The sequence below is a fragment of the Salvelinus fontinalis genome, chromosome 39 (genome assembly GCF_029448725.1).
Source record: "Salvelinus fontinalis isolate EN_2023a chromosome 39, ASM2944872v1, whole genome shotgun sequence".
Taxonomy (NCBI): Eukaryota; Metazoa; Chordata; class Actinopteri; order Salmoniformes; family Salmonidae; genus Salvelinus; species Salvelinus fontinalis.
This window is the reverse complement of record NC_074703.1, coordinates 17,291,105-17,308,548: the sequence shown is the minus strand read 5'-3', so window position 1 is coordinate 17,308,548 and position 17,444 is coordinate 17,291,105. Positions and strand designations below refer to the sequence as shown.

Genomic DNA, 17,444 nt, shown 5'->3' with positions numbered 1-17,444 from the left:
GTTTTCTCCTATGGTGTATTTCTCTCTCTCTGTGTGTGTGGGGTGCTTGACTTGTGTAGCCGTGCCAGGAGGAGAGAGAGGAGAGCTTGGTACGCCGCCTGACTACTTTATTCTCCTTTCAACCAATCCGCTCCTAGCTTTACCTAATTCTGTCGGGATCCTCCTATGTATATGTATCTCACCTACCTCTCTCTCAAGGGAACACCAATCAAATCACTTTGATAAGGCCCAATCTGTTACACAATGGCTGATCTTTTTACGATCTGTTATTGGTTGCCTGGAAAAATTCAAGGATATCTAATTGGTTGTTGATCAGACGAGTGACGGTGAAATGGTGTTCAACAGTTGGATCACTGCGTTCCATTTGCTGCTGCTGTAGAGAGCATGAGCTAACGCCAACCTTTCCTGTCCAGCTATACACAGATATACGTGGGCCCTGTATTTTAAGTACTTTTAAATTAAGATTTGGCTACAGTAGATTCCTGCTTCTGGAGTTTATTTGAAAGCGTCTGTTTTTAAATCAATTCCCTATTTTATAGTGAATATGTATTTTTGAAGAATTTTAGTACTTAAAATAATTTGCATTCCTACTTGTTAAATGTGGTATACAGCCTCTGTAGGTAGTTGTTTCGGTTGTTTCGGTGTATTCTGTTGTATTACTATGTGATGTCTGTCCTAGAGGCTGCTGTGGTTGTGTTTCTATGTGATGTATTGGATGCCTTCTTTGACCTTGTGCTACCTGTCCTGTATGCAACTCTTTGCAGTCGGTCTTCATTTGCAGCCAAGACCCACTGTACTTATCATGCTGTGCAAATTGTGCCTTAACTCATGTCGGCTAACATGCTTTTTCAGTCTTGCGAATACTTCAAAATCATTGACATTGCATGCAACATAAAGATCACACTTACAAATGATGGCAACTTATATCTTACAACAACTAGTACAACTCTCTTGAGCTATAAATGTAATGTATGTGCTACAATGTGAAGTTTACATGACTAAGATGTTTCATGAATGTTACAATCAACAACAAAACAATCTAAATCATTCTGTCACTTCCCTCTGCTTCACATGGCCGTAAGAACTATCCAGTAACACTAAACCAATAAGACATTTCAAATGTTAAGACCCCCCCCCAAAATCATTCAAATGTATGAACTCTGCCCTTTCCAAAACGCAATGGAAATGTCCCTGTATGGACAATCTGGAATGTCATTGGTATTTGACTCCCATAAAGGCCCATTTTAATATGGTGGGCTGATTTGAATCTGTGGTAAGGCCCATTGCTATGGGTTTCTCAGTTCAGCATAGGTCAGTTCTCTCCTGTTCAGCTCTGAATGGCCGGTTACTGTGGAGTTCTAATGTACCTGCTAAACCCCTGTGATTCATCTCATCTGTGATTTCTCCTCTCCTCAATACACTCCAACCCTCTGTGATTGTGCTGTAGTTGCTAATCCCCATTATTTCCAAGAATGACCGTTCACACTATCTGTTCTCTTTTTCCATGCGTCCCTCTCTCTCTAGAGGACTATAACATTGGGTGCGGGCGATCGACAGGTCATCCAGACTCCCATCAACGACTCCCTCCCTGTCAGCGGCAGCAGCGTAGCCCATCTCTTTAGACAGCTTGGTACGGCAAATCACAATGCAGTTTATTCAACCCAGGACCGATGGGGCACCTTTATGACCAGTGATGTCAGTGATATGGACCAATCAGAGTCCGATGTTCCCTCACCTAGGAAATGTTCCTTTGAGAGAAGACCTTCACCAATTGTTGAATTGCTTAATGAACGCAAATCACAGGCATATATTTGTTAAGTTGGGGAAAAAAGGCAGGAATGTGTGTATGTATATAAACTCAGCAAAAAAAGAAATGTCCTCACTGTCAACTGCGTTTATTTTCAGCAAACTTAACATGTGTAAATATTTGTATGAACATAACAAGTTTCAACAACTGAGACAAACTGAACAGGTTCCACAGACATGTGACTAACAGAAATGGAATAATGTGTCCCTGAACAAAGGGGGGGTCAAAATCAAAAGTAACAATGCAGCTGGTGGCCACACCAGATACTGACTAAGTACTGTTGTGCATCTCCTCCTCATGGACTGCACCATATTTGCCAGTTCTTGCTGTAAGATGTTACCCCACTCTTCCATCAAGGCACCTACAAGTTCCCGGACATTTCTGGGGGGAATGGCCCTAGCCCTCACCCTCCGATCCAACAGGTCCCAGACGTGCTCAATGCGATTGAGATCCAGGCTCTTCGCTGGCCATGGCAGAACACTGACATTCCTGTCTTGCAGGAAATCACGCACAGAACGAGCAGTATGGCTGGTGGCATTGTCATGTCCGGATGAGTTTGCAGGATTGCAGGAAGGGTACCACATGAAGTAGGAGGATGTCTTCCCTGTAACGCACAGCGTTGAGATTGCCTGCAATGACAACAAGCTCAGTGATGCTGTGACACACCGCCCCAGACCATGACAGACCCTCCACTTCCAAATCGATCCCCCTCCAGAGTACAGGCCTCGGTGTAACGCTCATTCCTTCGGCAATAAACGTGAAACCGACCATCACCCCTGGTGAGACAAACTGCGACTCTGCCTTACAATAAGCCTCCAAGCCCTCATTCCAGCCTCTCTCAGCCTATTGTCGACAGTCTGAGCACTGATGGAGGGATTGTGCGTTCCTGGTGTAACTCGGGCAGTTGTTGTTGCCATCCTGTACCTGTCCCGGTGGGATGTTTGGATGTACCGAGTCTGTGCAGGTGTTGTTACACGTGGTCTGCCACTGCGAGGACGATCAGCTGTCCGTCCTGTCTCCCTGTAGCGCTGTCTTAGGCGTCTCACAGTATGGACATTGCAATTTATTGCCCTGGCCACATCTGCAGTCCTCATGCCTCCTTGCAGCATGCCAAAGGCACGTTCATGCAGATGAGCAGGGACCCTGGGCATCTATTTTTTGGTGTTTTTCAGAGTCAGTAGAAAGGCCTCTTTAGTGTCCTAAGTTTTCATAACTAACCTTAATTGCCTACCGTCTGTAAGCTGTTAGTGTCTTAACGACTGTTCCACAGGTGCATGTTCATTAATTGTTTATAATTCATTGAACAAGCATGGGAAACAGTGTTAAAACCCTTTACAATGAAGATCTGTGAAGTTATTTGGATTTGATCAAATTATCTTTGAAAGACAGGGTCCTGAAAAAGGAACGTTTCTTTTTTTGCTGAGTTTACTCTACCGCTCAAAGTTTGGGGTCACTTAGAAATGTCCTTGTTTTTTGAAGAAAAGCATTTTTTTTTTGTCCATTTAAAATAACATCAAATTGATCAGAAATACAGTGTATACATTGTTAATGTTGTAAATGATTATTGTAGCTGGAAATGGCAGATAAAAAAAAAAAAGGGGGAAAAAGGGAATATTAACAAAGGCGTACAGAGGCCCATTATCAGCAACCATCACTCCTGTGTTCCAATGGCACGTTGTGGTAGCTAATCCAAGTTTTATAATTTTAGAAAGGCTAACTGATCATTAGAAAACCCTTTTGCAATTATGTTAGTACAGCTGAAAACTATTGTTCTGATTTAAAGAAGCAATAAAACGGGCCTTTAGACTAGTTGAGTATCTGGAGCATCAGCATGTGTGGGTTCAATTACAGGCTCAAAATAGCCAGAAACACAACTTTTCTTCTGAAACTGAAGAACTCGTACAGCGCTGTGTACTACTCCCTTCACAGAACAGCACAAACTGGCTCTAACCAGATTAGAAAGAGGAGTGGGAGGCCCCGGTGCACAACTGCGCAAGAGGACAAGTACATTAGAGTGTCTAGTTTGTCAAACAGATGCCTCAAGTCCTCAACTGGCAGCTTCATTAAATAGTACCCGCAAAACACCAGTCTCAACGTCAACAGTGAAGAGGCGACTCCGAGATGCTGGCCATCTAGACAGAGTTCCTCTGTCCAGTGTCTGTTCTTTTGACCATGTTAGTCTTTTATTATTGGCCAGTCTGAGATATGGCTTATTCTTTGCAGCTCTGCCTAGAAGGCCAGCATCCCGGAGTCACCGCTTCACTTTTGACGTTAAGAGTGGTGTTTTGCGCGTACTATTTAGTGAAGCTGCCAGTTGAGGACTTGTGAGGCATCTGTTTCACAAACTAGACACTCTTAGAAATACCGTTTTTTTTTTTTTTTTTTAGTGACCCCAAACTTTTGAACAGTAGTGTGTGTGTGTGTACACTGCATTTCGATAGTATTCAGAACCCTTGACTTTTTCCACATTTCGTTACATTACAGCCTTATTCAAAAATGTATTAAATGTTCCCCCCCCCCCACATACATCATTCTACACACAATACCCCATAATGACAAAGCAATAACAGGTTTTTAGAAATGTGGATAAAAAAAAAAATGTAAGTTTGAAATATTACATTTACGTAAGTATTCAGACCCATTGCTCCAGTACTTTTTTGAAGCAACTTTGGCAGCGATTACAGCCTCAAGTCTCCTTGAGTATGAAGCTACAAGCTTGGCACACATGTATTTGGGGAGTTTCTCCCGTTCTTCTCTGCAGATCCTCTCAAGCTCTGTCAGGTTGGATGGGGAGCATTACTGCACATCTATTTTCAGGTTAGTCCTGAGATGTTCGTTCGGGTTCAAGTCCGACCCTGGCTGGGCCACTCCTGTGTTGTCTTGGCCGTGTGCTTAGGGTCGTTGTCCTGTCTTCGCCCACCAGTCTGAGGTCCTGAGTGCTCTGAAACAGGTTTTGATCAAGGATCTCTCTGTACTTTGCTCTGTTCATCTTTCCCTCAAATCTGACTTGTCTCTCAGTCCATGCCGCTGAAAAACATCCCCACAGCATGATGCTGCCACCACCATGCTTCACCGTAGAGATGGTGCCAGGCGTGACGCTTGGCATTCAGGCCAAAGAGTTAAATCATGGTTTCATTAGACGAGTGATTCTTGTTTTTCGTGGTCTGAGAGTCCTTTAGGTGCCTTTTGGCAAACTCCAAGTGGGCTGTCATGTGCCTTTTCCTGAGCAGTGGCTTACGTCTGGCCACTCTATCATAAAGTCCTGATTGGTGGAGTGCTACAGAGATGGTTGTCCTTCTGGATTATTCTCCCATCTCCACAGAGGAGCTCTAGAGCTCGGGCAGTGACCAAGGCCCTTCTCCCCCGATTTCCCAGTTTGGCCAGGCTCTAGGAAGAGTCTGTGGTTCCAAACTTATTCCATTTAAGAATGATGGAGGCCACTGTTTTTGGGGACCTTCAATGCTGTAGACCTTTTTTCGTACCCTTCCCCAGATATGTGCCTCGACACAATCCTGTCTCGGAGCTCTACGAACAATTCCTTCAACCTCATGCCTTGGTTTTTTTTTTTTCTCTGACATGCACTGTCAACTGTGGGACCTTATATAGACAGGTGTGTGCCTTTCCAAGTCATGTCCAATCAATTGAATTTACCACAGGTTGACTCCAATCAAGTTGTAGAAACATCTCAAGGATGATCAACGAAAACAGGATGCACCTGAGCTCAATTTTGAGTCTCATAGCAACGGGTCTGAATACTTATGTAAATAAGGTATTTCTATATGTTATAAACTTGCAAAAAATTCTAAGAACCCATGTTTGCTTTGTCATTTTGGGGTATTGGTTGTAGATATGTCTTCATGCCTGTTTGAATGTTTGATCATTTTGTTTGAAGATACATTTGATCTTTACAATCCCTGCAGTTGGTCTTTCCCTGCAGGTAAAGTGAATACTGTACCTCTGTTATGTTGTTTCTCAGGTATAGTGAACGTCCTGTATCTGTTCTGTGCTGCTCTGACGGAACACAAAATCCTGTTCCTGTCCAGCAGCTACCAGAGACTAACAGACGCCTGCAGAGCACTACTGGCCATCATGTTCCCCCTCAAATACAGGTGTGTGTGTGTGTGTGTGTGTGTGTGTGTGTTTCATTGTAAAATAGGTTCATAGATGTCTTTTGTGGATTTACAGGGATTTGATAACAAGATATCTGTTAGTTTGGGTAATTTTGTGATTTCCTCACTTATCACATCATCTCCTAATCTGATTCCTGATAAATCTGATTTCCTCTTGTTTTCCCTCCCGTCAGTTTTACGTACGTCCCCATCCTGCCGGGGAAACTCCTGGAGGTGCTGAGCACGCCCACGCCTTTCATCATCGGGGTCAATTCTTTCTTCCGTTCCGAGACCCAGGAACTGGTGGGTAGCATGACCGTATGTTCCAATCTACAATACTTCTTTTTGATTTATTTTCTATATCATGTTTATATATTCCGTCAGTGTATGCATTTGTAAAGCCTATCTGATACCAGTAAAGACCGTCTTCATTCTGTGTTGCCCCCCCCCCATACTTTGACAGCCTGTCGTACGATCTTGATTATTGGATATGTTTGTCAGTTCTCTGGCCCTCTTTCCTTATCTATAATTAATCTCACTCAACAACCCAGACCTGCTGTGTTTTAGCCATCTGAAACCTCTTTTAGCTTAAATACCTCTCAGTACTAACACAACAGTCTTTGTAAACCATGCCAAGGTACATTAGCAATATACATGTAACTTAAATATTTTCATTCTATATCCAGTGGAATGTTGGATGACTTAAAGTTTCCTATTGTAATTAAGGACAAACAAATGATTTAAGATAAATAATACTAATAATACATTTATTTTGTATATCGCTTTTCATTAGTTATCTCAAAGCTCTGAGGAAAAAAGAATACATAAGGGTATTCAATAAAAACAAGGTACATTTTAGAATGAAGGCAGGTAAAATAGCAGTAGTGGGCTAGGCACTAAATACATTTCAGATTGGGACTAGGACTATGAAAAGACAGTCATTTTAGTGTCATGTTTCTGAGGTCTAGGTTAGGGTGCGTTAAACTACATGTGGTCCCTCGCCATGCTTTGTTATGTAATGACTTTTAACAACGGACTGCCTGTCTATAATATAGTATACTATACAGTCACATGGCTCTGATAGATCGATTGATGATGGAGTGTAAGGGGGTGAGAAGGTATCGCCTTGGCAACCCAACTGCCTGTTAAAAGGTACATTTCACTGCTGCAGTAGGTAAAGTTCTGTAATGAACAGCTGTTGACCGAAGCGTTTGTGTGTCTGTGGCTCTGTCAGTCACTACTGTTCTCAATCAGCACAATTAGCCTCATGTACAGTATGCAGTACAGTGATCTCTTAAAAGATCAATCAAAGATATCGCACTGACTGAGCCGTCTGTGTGTTGTTCTACAGTTGGACGTGATCATCGCTGACCTGGACGGAGGCACGGTGACCATCCCGGAGTGTGTCCACATCTCCCTGCTCCCCGACCCCCTCCTGCAGCAGACCCAGACCGCCCTCTCCATGGTAACCACCGTGACGACAACACTCACACCTCACCGCAACACCCTTCAGACTTCTTTCTACACCTTCACGTCATACAGCTACATCGGAGTCACCAGTACAGCACGTTAACCCAACTCAGGGACTCCCACTATGCATTACCCTGAACCATGTACAGCTATAGTGGTTTAACCACAGCACCACATTGAGATGTTGATTTACTACTTCTGAACCAACTCCTTTTCTAAATAAGATCAAGTTCCTTATTGTAATCGAGCTTCTCACTGCCAGCACAATCTGGAAATTCCTCTTGTTAAGATAAGATCCTTGTTATGTAAAACTAATCGGATTTTCTGATTGGGCCTGCCTATCATTGGTGTCTGTGGCTGGTTTATGCTTTTGTTCCTATGTGGAGGAGAGCCATTGCTTTCCCATCATTAGCTACAAAAACAAATGGTGGCAGATTTTATTCAGATTTTATTTATTGAATGATTCTGGTTGATATTGTAAGCATGTGTTTGTGGGAAATTACTTTGATCACAATCTTAAATTTTAATTGTAAGGTATCGGAACTGCCATTACACACCCCTATAAAACAATATCATATTTTACAATATTGAAATTACCCATGACTCAACTATAAAAACAATGCAGTCATGAACTATTCATGAGGATACGTCTGTTTTTAGTTTCACAATTGGTGTGAGTTGGCACGTGCAGAGCTTACTGTAATACACAGTAGTCCAATAAAGAATTATGAAAGAATGGATAGTCCCATCTTCAATGAATGAATTGATACTACAATCTGGAGCCAAAAGAGGAGTTTTTTGTTTGCCTGTATGACATTGATTCCCACAGCCCAAACTGTGTGTGTTATCAGAGTTGGACCAGAGGGAGAAAATGAATTATAGAATCTGACATGCTGTCCCACATGAGAAATATTTGGGAACATATTATTCCCTCGATAAAAATGTCTTCCTCCCCTCATTTCTTTATCAGGATAAGAGTCAAGTTGTATGTTTTAATATGATGGAACATTTGATATGGACTTGCGTAGATTACTCAGAATATTGCCAGACCGACATTGCTCGGAACTGCTCAAAATGCATACTTCATTAGCTTTTTGGCACTTTTCTTAACTGTTATCGAAGAACCATTTTGGGTTGTTTTTTTGACACAAGTCCGTGGTGAATTATATCTTAGTACATGTGACTATACAGTGTTAATGCTTTTGTAACTCTCCAAGGCTGTCTGTCTGAGGCCAATGGGGTTTATCTCAGGCTGGTCTCTATGATCTCTATTGGCTGGAGGGCATGAAACATGAGCCATACTCAATCTGCACGGTTACTAGCCAATCTGTTACGGCTAGACTGAACAGGAGAGGAGGAGGGAGGGACAAATGAGGAGGGAAAGCAAGAAAAGGCAAAAGAGAGAGAATGAGACAGGGTTAGGCTGTTATTGTGTCCTCTCGGTCAGAGGTACATTGAAAAGGAGCTGCTCCTCAACGAGTATACTTCCCCCTTGTCCTTCATTACCATGTTTAAACATTCCTAGATGTTTGAAAAACAACACAGTGGAAAGAGCTAGGTACCAGCCAATACCTGCTCTGGTAAGTAATAGGGACTGTAAAATTGTTCCATCTCAGAACAACCAGTCCTGTGATGGGACCTGACCATTCTACAATACAATATACAGGCCTCTCCCACTTCCCTCTGTTCTGTCCTCCTTTCTTTTCTTCCCCCTGTCTCCCTCTGTCCTAACCTGTGGGCCATAGAGACTTGTAGTGCTGGCCCGGTGACCCTGCATGGCTGGAATGAGACCAGAGCCCTGTAATGCAGGGAGAATTTCACTGGAAGTGCTAGTCCTTTGTTGTGTTCTGAGTCAATAAAACACTTTATGTGCATGTGACGTGTATGCACACATGCTTTCTTCCATAACCAGTGAAACACAGTGTGTGATCGTGGGGTCCATTCCACCCTGCATTTGTCTGTGCACTGTCAGTCTCTGTGCAGCGCTGTCCAAGCCTCAGCCCCCCAGCCGGCTCACATAACATAACAGGCCTGAGTCTAAGTGACCTTCACCCAGACCAGCACAGAGAGGATAATTGCAATGTGTGAAAAGGGATAGCTTTTGCAACTGGAGGGATAGTTAATTTGTTTAACCATCTGGAGAAGTTATGTGGGGGTTGGTGGAGTGCAATGTGTGTGTGGAGGGGGGTGGTGGGTGAAGGTTGATGCAGTGATGCTTCTAGAGATGGTTGGGCAGCAACCGTTGGGTGTGGGCTTATCTAGGTACTCTGCTGCTCTCTTCACAATTAGCTGAATTAATTCACCTCACCATCCCCAAACATAAATAGGACTGTGAATAGGAGATTCTGCAGCTAATTTAGTTAATGGGCTTTTGCTGCTTAGTCTGAAGCCACATCGGTCTCATTTATGAGAGGGGCTTCCAAGAATTCTCATCTTCTTAAAAGCTTCTGACAGCGTATTGTAATTTATGATACCCGATGAAGCGGTGTCCGAATGCCAAAATGTAGCAGCAGCTGCTGTAGGATTTATGTACTGAATAATATTGATGAACTGAACGGATGTAATGAGAAGGCTGTTAGATGATATTTCTGTCCATGTTGTTGTAATGTGACTCCTGCCATCTTGTTTGTAGGTGTTGGACCCAGAGCTGGAGATAGCTGATCATGCCTTCCCCCCTTCCTCCACACAACCCTCCACACTCAAGATCCAGGTAATGTAGAGCCCTTCTATCCCCAGTGGAAGGTGTGTGTGTGGAAAAATAATTTATACAATTGCTCTGGATAAGAGCGTCTGCTAAATGACTCAAATGTAAATGTGAGAAAGTCTCTGTCCCTTTGTTTGGGGCAATGCTGCAGCAAGGTCTCTGGATTTCTGAGCTTTCCCAGGCTTACTGTCCAGCTGTCCCATACTTACCCCAAAGTATGTTATAATTCCCTGTCTGTGTGTTGCAGGATAAGGAGATCCGGGCGGTGTTTCTGTGGCTGTTCGGCCAGCTGTTCCATGGCTATCGCTGGTGTTTGCACATCATCCGGATCCACCCTGAACCAGTCATCCGCTTCCATAAGGTATACATCACCTTCTACCTCTCTGAACTTAATTCCTGAGGTGATATATTATGTTGTGTTCATACAAGCCTGGAACTAACTACGGTCTTTATGAACACAATGGAATATATCACTTTAATGTCTGCCTGGAGGAGAAAAACATTTAGCTCTAAACAGACCTGCAAACTGTTTTGAGTCTAACACTTAGAAAGGAAGAGTGGAACAAGAATCTCAGGACTGATGAGAGTGTGTGTTCCTCCAGGCTGCGTTCCTGGGCCAGAGGGCTCTGACTGAGGATGACTTCCTGATGAAGGTTCTGGACGGTATGGCATTCGCTGGGTTCATATCGGAGAGAGGGCCGCCTTACAGACCCACAGACCTGTTTGATGACGTGAGCACACCCCCCACACACACCTCCCCAATCAGTGGTAAAGATGTGAAGGAAAAAGCATTCTAACTTCTGTTTTTCTTTTCCTGTGTCTACAGCTGATAGCCAATCAGGTGGAGCGTATTCGCCAGGAGGAGTGCAGCCCGCACAAAGTCATGAACCATATCAAGGAGCTGGCCGAGCAGCTCTTCAAAAACGTATGTTGTGCATAAAAAAATGAAAAACATGTTTATTGATTTTATTTATAGATGCAGGATCTTAATTTGATCACCCTTTTGTTGCTTAGAATTTATGCTGATGAGCTTTGTGATTTGCGTAAAATTCCCTGAAAACCCACACTAACGTGGTTATTTTAACAGTATTGGCCGATTTCACGCCAGCATGGCCCAATAATATTTTTGGTATCACAGATAGTTTTTTTGAAAATCATGATGAAAGTAGCCATTTTAGGCCCTTTTTAGACCGATACTGTACATGCCTCCTATAAGACCCTATGATCCGTGAACTGTATGTGATGCAGACAACATATTGGTGTCATTTTACTCTTATAGTGTGTTTTAAAATATGGGGTATGTCTTGATTCTAAAATATAAAAGAATTACATTAATTTATTCAACATTAAAACTACTATTCATATCTCAAAAGTACCCTTTTTGATTTTGTTTATTTTAATACATTATTTGGAACCCTACTCTTAAAACACACAGTTTCCAATGTGGGATCTCTGCTACTTTTGAAGAAATTATCAATTTTATACATTGTAATTGACATAATAGGTCATTAACAATCACAGCCTCATGTCGGATTGCACATTCAGCAAATCACCAGCAGAGGGAATTCCCGTTGAATTAATTTCCCCATTCATTGTATTGGTGGTGCTCATAAAATGTATCATAACTTTAAAAGTAGCAGAGAACCCACACTGGAAATGTGATGTACTTGTAGGCAATGTCCCCAGTCCGCCTGGCCTTGCTGCTATTCCAGTTTCAGCTGTTCTGCCTGCGGTTATGGAACCGCCACCTGTCCCAGACCTGTTGTTTTTCAACTCTTAATGATCAGCTATGAAAAGCCAACTGAAAATTATTCATGATTATTATTTGACCATGCTTGTCACTTATGAACATTTTTGAACATCTTGGCATAGTTCTGTTATAATCTCCACCCGGCACAGCCAGAAGAGGACTGGCCACCCCTCATAGCCTGGTTCCTCTCTAGGTTTCTTCCTAGGTTTTGGCCTTTCTAGGGAGTTTTTCCTAGCCACCGTGCTTCTACACCTGCATTCTAGCTGTTTGGGGTTTTAGGCTGGGTTTCTGTACAGCACTTCGAGATATTATCTGATGTACGAAGGGCTATATAAAATAAAATTGATTGATTGATTGACAACAGGTAGAAATTATAGGCAATTAGCAAGACACCCCCAATAAAGGAGTGATTCTGCAGGTGGTGACCACAGACCACTTCTCAGTTCCTATGCTTCCTGGTTGATGTTTTGGTCACTTTTGAATGCTGGTGGTGCTTTCACTCTAGTGGTAGCATGAGACGGAGTCTACAACCCACACAAGTGGCTCAGGTAGTGCAGCTCATCCAGGATGGCACATCAATGCGAGCTGTGGCAAAAAGGTTTGCTGTGTCTGTCAGCGTAGTGTTCAGAGCATGGAGGCGCTACCAGGAGACAGGCCAGTACATCAGGAGACGTGGAGGAGGCCGTAGGAGGGCAACAACCCAGCAGCAGGACCGCTACCTCCGCCTTTGTGCAAGGAGGAGCAGGAGAAGCACTGCCAGAGCCCTGCAAAATGACCTCCAGCAGGCCTCCAGCATTCAAAAGTGACCAAAACATCAGCCAGGAAGCATAGGAACTGAGAAGTGGTCTGTGGTCACCACCTGCAGAACCATTCCTTTATTGGGGGTGTCTTGCTAATTGCCTATAATTTCCACCTTTTGTCTATTCCATTTGCACAACAGCATGTGAAATGTATTGTCAATCAGTGTTGCTTCCTAAGTGGACAGTTTGGTTTCACAGAAGTGTGATTGACTTGGAGTTACATTGTGTTGTTTAAGTGTTCCCTTTATTTTTTTGAGCAGTGTATAATGACACTGAGGTATGTCTGTATCATGTACGGTTCACGGATCATTGGGTCTTACAGGGGAGGCATATACAGGTCTAAAAAGGGCCTGAAATTTTCACTTTCAGGATTTTCTCGAAATGGTTTGTGTTTCAATGTACGAAGAGTATCAACCATCCTTCCTTCCAATAAAGTTTCTATGAACAATCTGAGATACCCAAAATATTTTCGGGCCATGCTGACATGGAATCGTCCTATTGCACTTTTCATGAAGCCTACTTTTGGCCAGCTAATAACCTAACCACCGATCAAGTAACATTATGGACTAAGCGTTCAAATCCTGTTGCTGTGACAATATAGGTAAATTAAGATCCTCCATCTATGTAATGTAGTAACTAAAATAAGAGGAGACCACTTACCTCTTTTCTTTGTCCTTTCTCCCCCTACACCTTTATGGTCTCCCCTTTTATTCTCCCCCCATCAGGAGAACCCGTACCCTGCCGTGGCCATGCATAAGGTACAGCGGCCAGCTGAGAGCCCTGGTCACAATGACCCCAAGAACTTGGCTATCTTCCCTCTGCTGGATGACGTTACGGTCCAGCTCTTCATCGACCACGCCGCCGCCAAGCTCCAGACCGCACCACCCGTGGTCAAGGCCGAGCTCAAAGGCATGGTGCCCTCCGGACCCCCACTGGGTGAGTGTGCCAAGCTGGTGGGAAAGACTGATTGGAGGGGGTTGATGGGGACCGTGTGGGCTGGGGGGTGGAGCAGTATAGGCATGAGATGGTGGGATTAAGTAGTGCAGTGAATGGACGGTTGAAAGACTGATGTAAAGAGGCTGATCCAGACACAGACAGGCCTCCAGACAGGCCACTGTGTTAGATAGATAGGAACAACTCTGTGTGACCCATCTCTCAGCATGGGTTTGACTGAGCTGGATTCAGTGTAGCTTCAGTATAGACTCATGAGTGTGTCGGGTCCACCAGACAGTCCTCCCGACATGCCCCCCAGACAGTCCACTGTGTTCGGACAACCTCTGTGTGACCCATCTATCTCTCAGTGTTGGTTTAATTGAGCTGGATTCAGTGTAGACTGATGAGTGTGATATAATAACCGCTGAGTCGTGGTGTTCCTCCAGGAGACATTGTGGACAGGCATGGTCATGTCCTGGCTAACAGCGCTCGCAGGCTGGAGGTGGTCAGGAACTGCATTACCTACATATTTGACAACAAGATGCTGGAGGCCAAGAAGGTGAGAGACAAGGCCACAACAGCATCTCAGTGCTCGGCCATTTTGGAATGATAAAGGTGTTAACAATTTATAGCTAGTTCAGAGGTTTGACCTACATGATAGTCTAGTGATTTAAAATACATAAATAATAATAATTCCCTTTAATCTCCTAATGTTGTCCTGTGTCTGCAAACCCCCCCCCCCCCCAGCTGATGCCAGCGGTACTGCGGGCGTTGAAGGGCTGGGCGGCCAGGGTGTGTCTGACCCAGGAGCTCAACCAGCACGTCCTGCAGAACCGAGCTGTGCTGGATGACCAGCAGTTTGACTACATCGTCCGCATGATGAACTGCACCTTACAGGTACATGCCGACGCCACAGAAAATGCTCTCCTCTTCTACACAAAGTTCTATTGTAGACCGCAGCACACAGTCGGGTTCAGTACATAGAACGAGGAGGAGTATTGAAGGAGTTCTGAAAGCAATAACTTTAACTCCTTGGGACTTTTTCAAAACAGTACCATGCTACCTATTTTTACACTGCAATGGAGACCTTTATATTTTCATGAGATCACACACTGAATAATGGAACCTAATCGGTGGTGTGTTTGCATGGCTGACATTGAGAGAGTATGGTGATGTTGACCTCTATTCTCCTACTCAGGACTGCTCTCACATGGATGAACACGGTATTGCGGCCATCCTCCTTCCCCTGGTCACGGCCTTCTGCAGGGTAAGTCACAAAAAACAAACAATCTCTATTCAATACAAAATAAACAAATCATTGTCCTTTATCATAGCTTTAAAGTGGTCTGTTTCTAAAGCTTCTGTGTGGCCTTGTGTGTTTGTCTGGCAGAAACTAGGCGCGGGCATCACCCAGTTTGCCTACAGCTGTGTGCAGGAGCACATGGTGTGGACTAACATGCAGTTCTGGGAGGCCATGTTCTACAGTGATGTCCAGAACCACATCAGAGCCCTGTACCTGGAGGCAGACGGGGGGGAGCAGTCAACCTCTGTAAGAACAGACCCTACAATTACACAACAAGCAGAACCTTTTTATGCTAACGCTCCTGTATATTAGTATCAAACACAGTAATGAAAACACAACCGAGGCCTTTTCCTTGATAATGGTACTTAGTCCTTGGAGTACATCCATACATTGACCCCATCTGACCTTTCCCCTTCCACCCACCCAGTCTCGCGGTCAGCAGGAGTCTGGTCCAGCAGCGGGAGGTCAGGAGCTGCTGGGTGCTCTGGAGCTGGCGTCAGAGCAGAGCAGGCTGTGGCCCACGCTCAGCAAGGAGCAGCAGAGTGAGCGCGTGCAGAAGGAGGAGAGCACAGTGTTCAGCCAGGCTATCCACTACGCCAACCGCATGTCCTACCTGCTGCTGCCCCTGGACACCAGCAAGAACCGCCTGCTCAACAGGTCCGGGATAGGGGACGTGGAGAGTGTTAGCAACAGCTACGTCACCAACAGGTATACCAACAGGTGGGGGACGCACGCACCCACACACACACAACAACAACAACAACAACAACGAGTCACACACGTGTATACACAGACAGAAAAACATACCAAACAGCTTTCTCACTAACAGACATGTTAAAAACAGCTTATCAAACAGTGGACAGCTTTGTAACAACTTACAGTGGAACCAGCAACAAACATATGCCTAGGGATAAGACTTTAACATTGATGTTCAAGCTCACATTGGTCGTTCCTAAGATGCCTTTGTTGTTTTTGTTTAGCATTGCTGGCAGCATGGCGGAGAGCTACGACACAGAGAGCGGCTTTGAGGACGCTGAGAGCTCTGACGTGGCCAACTCTGTGGTGCGATTTATCAACCGCTTCGTAGACAAAGTGTGTAACGAGAGTGGGGTGACCAACGAGCACCTCAAGGCACTACACACCATGATACCAGGTGGAACCTCCATTTTGTGTTTTTGGCGCTCATGTTGTGAACCTTGACAGATCAGGGTTGTATTCATTAGGCACTTAATGGAAGAAAAAGACTGACGGGGAGGGATTCCCTGAACTTGTCCAATAAGAAACACTTGTTTTAGTTTTGCTACTGTGTTCCGTAATGAAAATGACCCAGGTTTTCTCAAGAGTTCAAATTGTGTATTAGGAGAGAGTTTTAATCAGTTTCTCTCTCCCCCTCCTATTGTACCACAGATATCGTTCAGATGCACATCGAGACGCTGGATGCAGTCCACAGGGAGAGTAAGCGACTGCCACCGATCCAAAAGGTAACCAATTCCTTATTTTACATTACGCTGGACAAAAGCCACGCAGAGCCCAGGCCAGCTCCGCCCAACCCCCTCTGCACCAATCCCTGCAGCTCAGTGTCACAGTGCCACGCCCACGGCAGGTACGTCTGTCCCAGCGACAGCACCATGTGTGACTCACACTAATACGTCTGAGCAGTGCATGCTGGGTTGATGTAGTTCCCCTCCTCTCAGAAGCCGGGGTCTCGTTCAGTTGGAACTAAATGCGAGCAAATGTTTTGAAAAGGAGGTGGTACTACCTGACTTTGTCCAATATGAACAAGAATGTGGATTTTCTGTTTCATTACATGTTCTCCAGTTGGTGCCTATTGAACATGAACCTGGTAGATGACAACAGCCTGAACAGTGCATGCTGGGGGTTGTAGTTCTCAGTGACCTGGTTGACTACAGCCTGTGTCACTGACTTGTTCCTTCAGACTGAAGAATGCAGTTTGCTCTGGTTGTTCTGTGGAGTTTTCTGCCAGCAGTTGGAGAGGGATGGTAGCTTAGCACGGCATCATTGGCATGTCTGCTGTGTTAATGGCAACTAAGCAGTGTCCTAGCATATGCATCAACCAAGAGCTCAGGGATGCCCTGTATCAGATATCAGTCTAATTGGATCTTACCTTTTGTGAGTTTTCTGTGTTTATCCCATCTTATAATACCTCAGAGAGCGCCTCACATTTGGCCTGATTCCACCTCCCAGAATGCTCTAGATTTTTTCCCCCTTCGTGAGCGTTCATATCATATGAATTCCAGTTAAATACTCTCCCAATGAGCTGGACCCAGGGTATTAGCTGTTGCACAACAGATTATGAAATGGGTTACAAAACGAGTGCCTTAATTTTCTATTATGAGTTGAGCTGCTCTGTTTGGTGTAGTTGCCCCAGCGTAGGCCTCTCCAGGGTCGCTCGGGACAGGAAATTATGTCAATGCCCTGAACCAAATGGTCTATAGGTCTTTAACAGAAACTAGACCTGCCACTCTTCATACTTTGAATACCTCTTTATACATCCAAGAATGCTGTTAGATGATTTTGTGAGAACAATTTGAGAAAATATACAAATGG

The 17,444-nt window shown here is 44.3% G+C and overlaps 1 protein-coding gene across 10 annotated transcripts in view; it reads left to right on the top strand.

Moving 5' to 3' along the window:
- The window catches only part of LOC129838290 (myotubularin-related protein 5-like), a 74,955-nt gene that overhangs the window by 39,386 nt on the left and 18,125 nt on the right, over window positions 1-17,444 (top strand). For 3 of the 10 annotated variants that reach the window (XM_055905166.1, XM_055905165.1, XM_055905160.1), the window contains 17 exons: window positions 60-89; window positions 1,525-1,630; window positions 5,784-5,916; window positions 6,111-6,234; window positions 7,268-7,381; window positions 10,019-10,096; window positions 10,338-10,451; window positions 10,693-10,821; window positions 10,917-11,015; window positions 13,366-13,576; window positions 14,020-14,132; window positions 14,321-14,470; window positions 14,772-14,840; window positions 14,964-15,122; window positions 15,304-15,596; window positions 15,857-16,029; window positions 16,284-16,357. In XM_055905166.1, the coding sequence (XP_055761141.1) occupies window positions 60-89; window positions 1,525-1,630; window positions 5,784-5,916; window positions 6,111-6,234; window positions 7,268-7,381; window positions 10,019-10,096; window positions 10,338-10,451; window positions 10,693-10,821; window positions 10,917-11,015; window positions 13,366-13,576; window positions 14,020-14,132; window positions 14,321-14,470; window positions 14,772-14,840; window positions 14,964-15,122; window positions 15,304-15,596; window positions 15,857-16,029; window positions 16,284-16,357 (2,169 nt within the window). The remainder of the gene's footprint in view (window positions 1-59; window positions 90-1,524; window positions 1,631-5,783; window positions 5,917-6,110; window positions 6,235-7,267; window positions 7,382-10,018; window positions 10,097-10,337; window positions 10,452-10,692; window positions 10,822-10,916; window positions 11,016-13,365; window positions 13,577-14,019; window positions 14,133-14,320; window positions 14,471-14,771; window positions 14,841-14,963; window positions 15,123-15,303; window positions 15,597-15,856; window positions 16,030-16,283; window positions 16,358-17,444) is intronic. The other 7 variants (XM_055905167.1, XM_055905163.1, XM_055905170.1 and 4 more) reach the window with 6 other exon arrangements.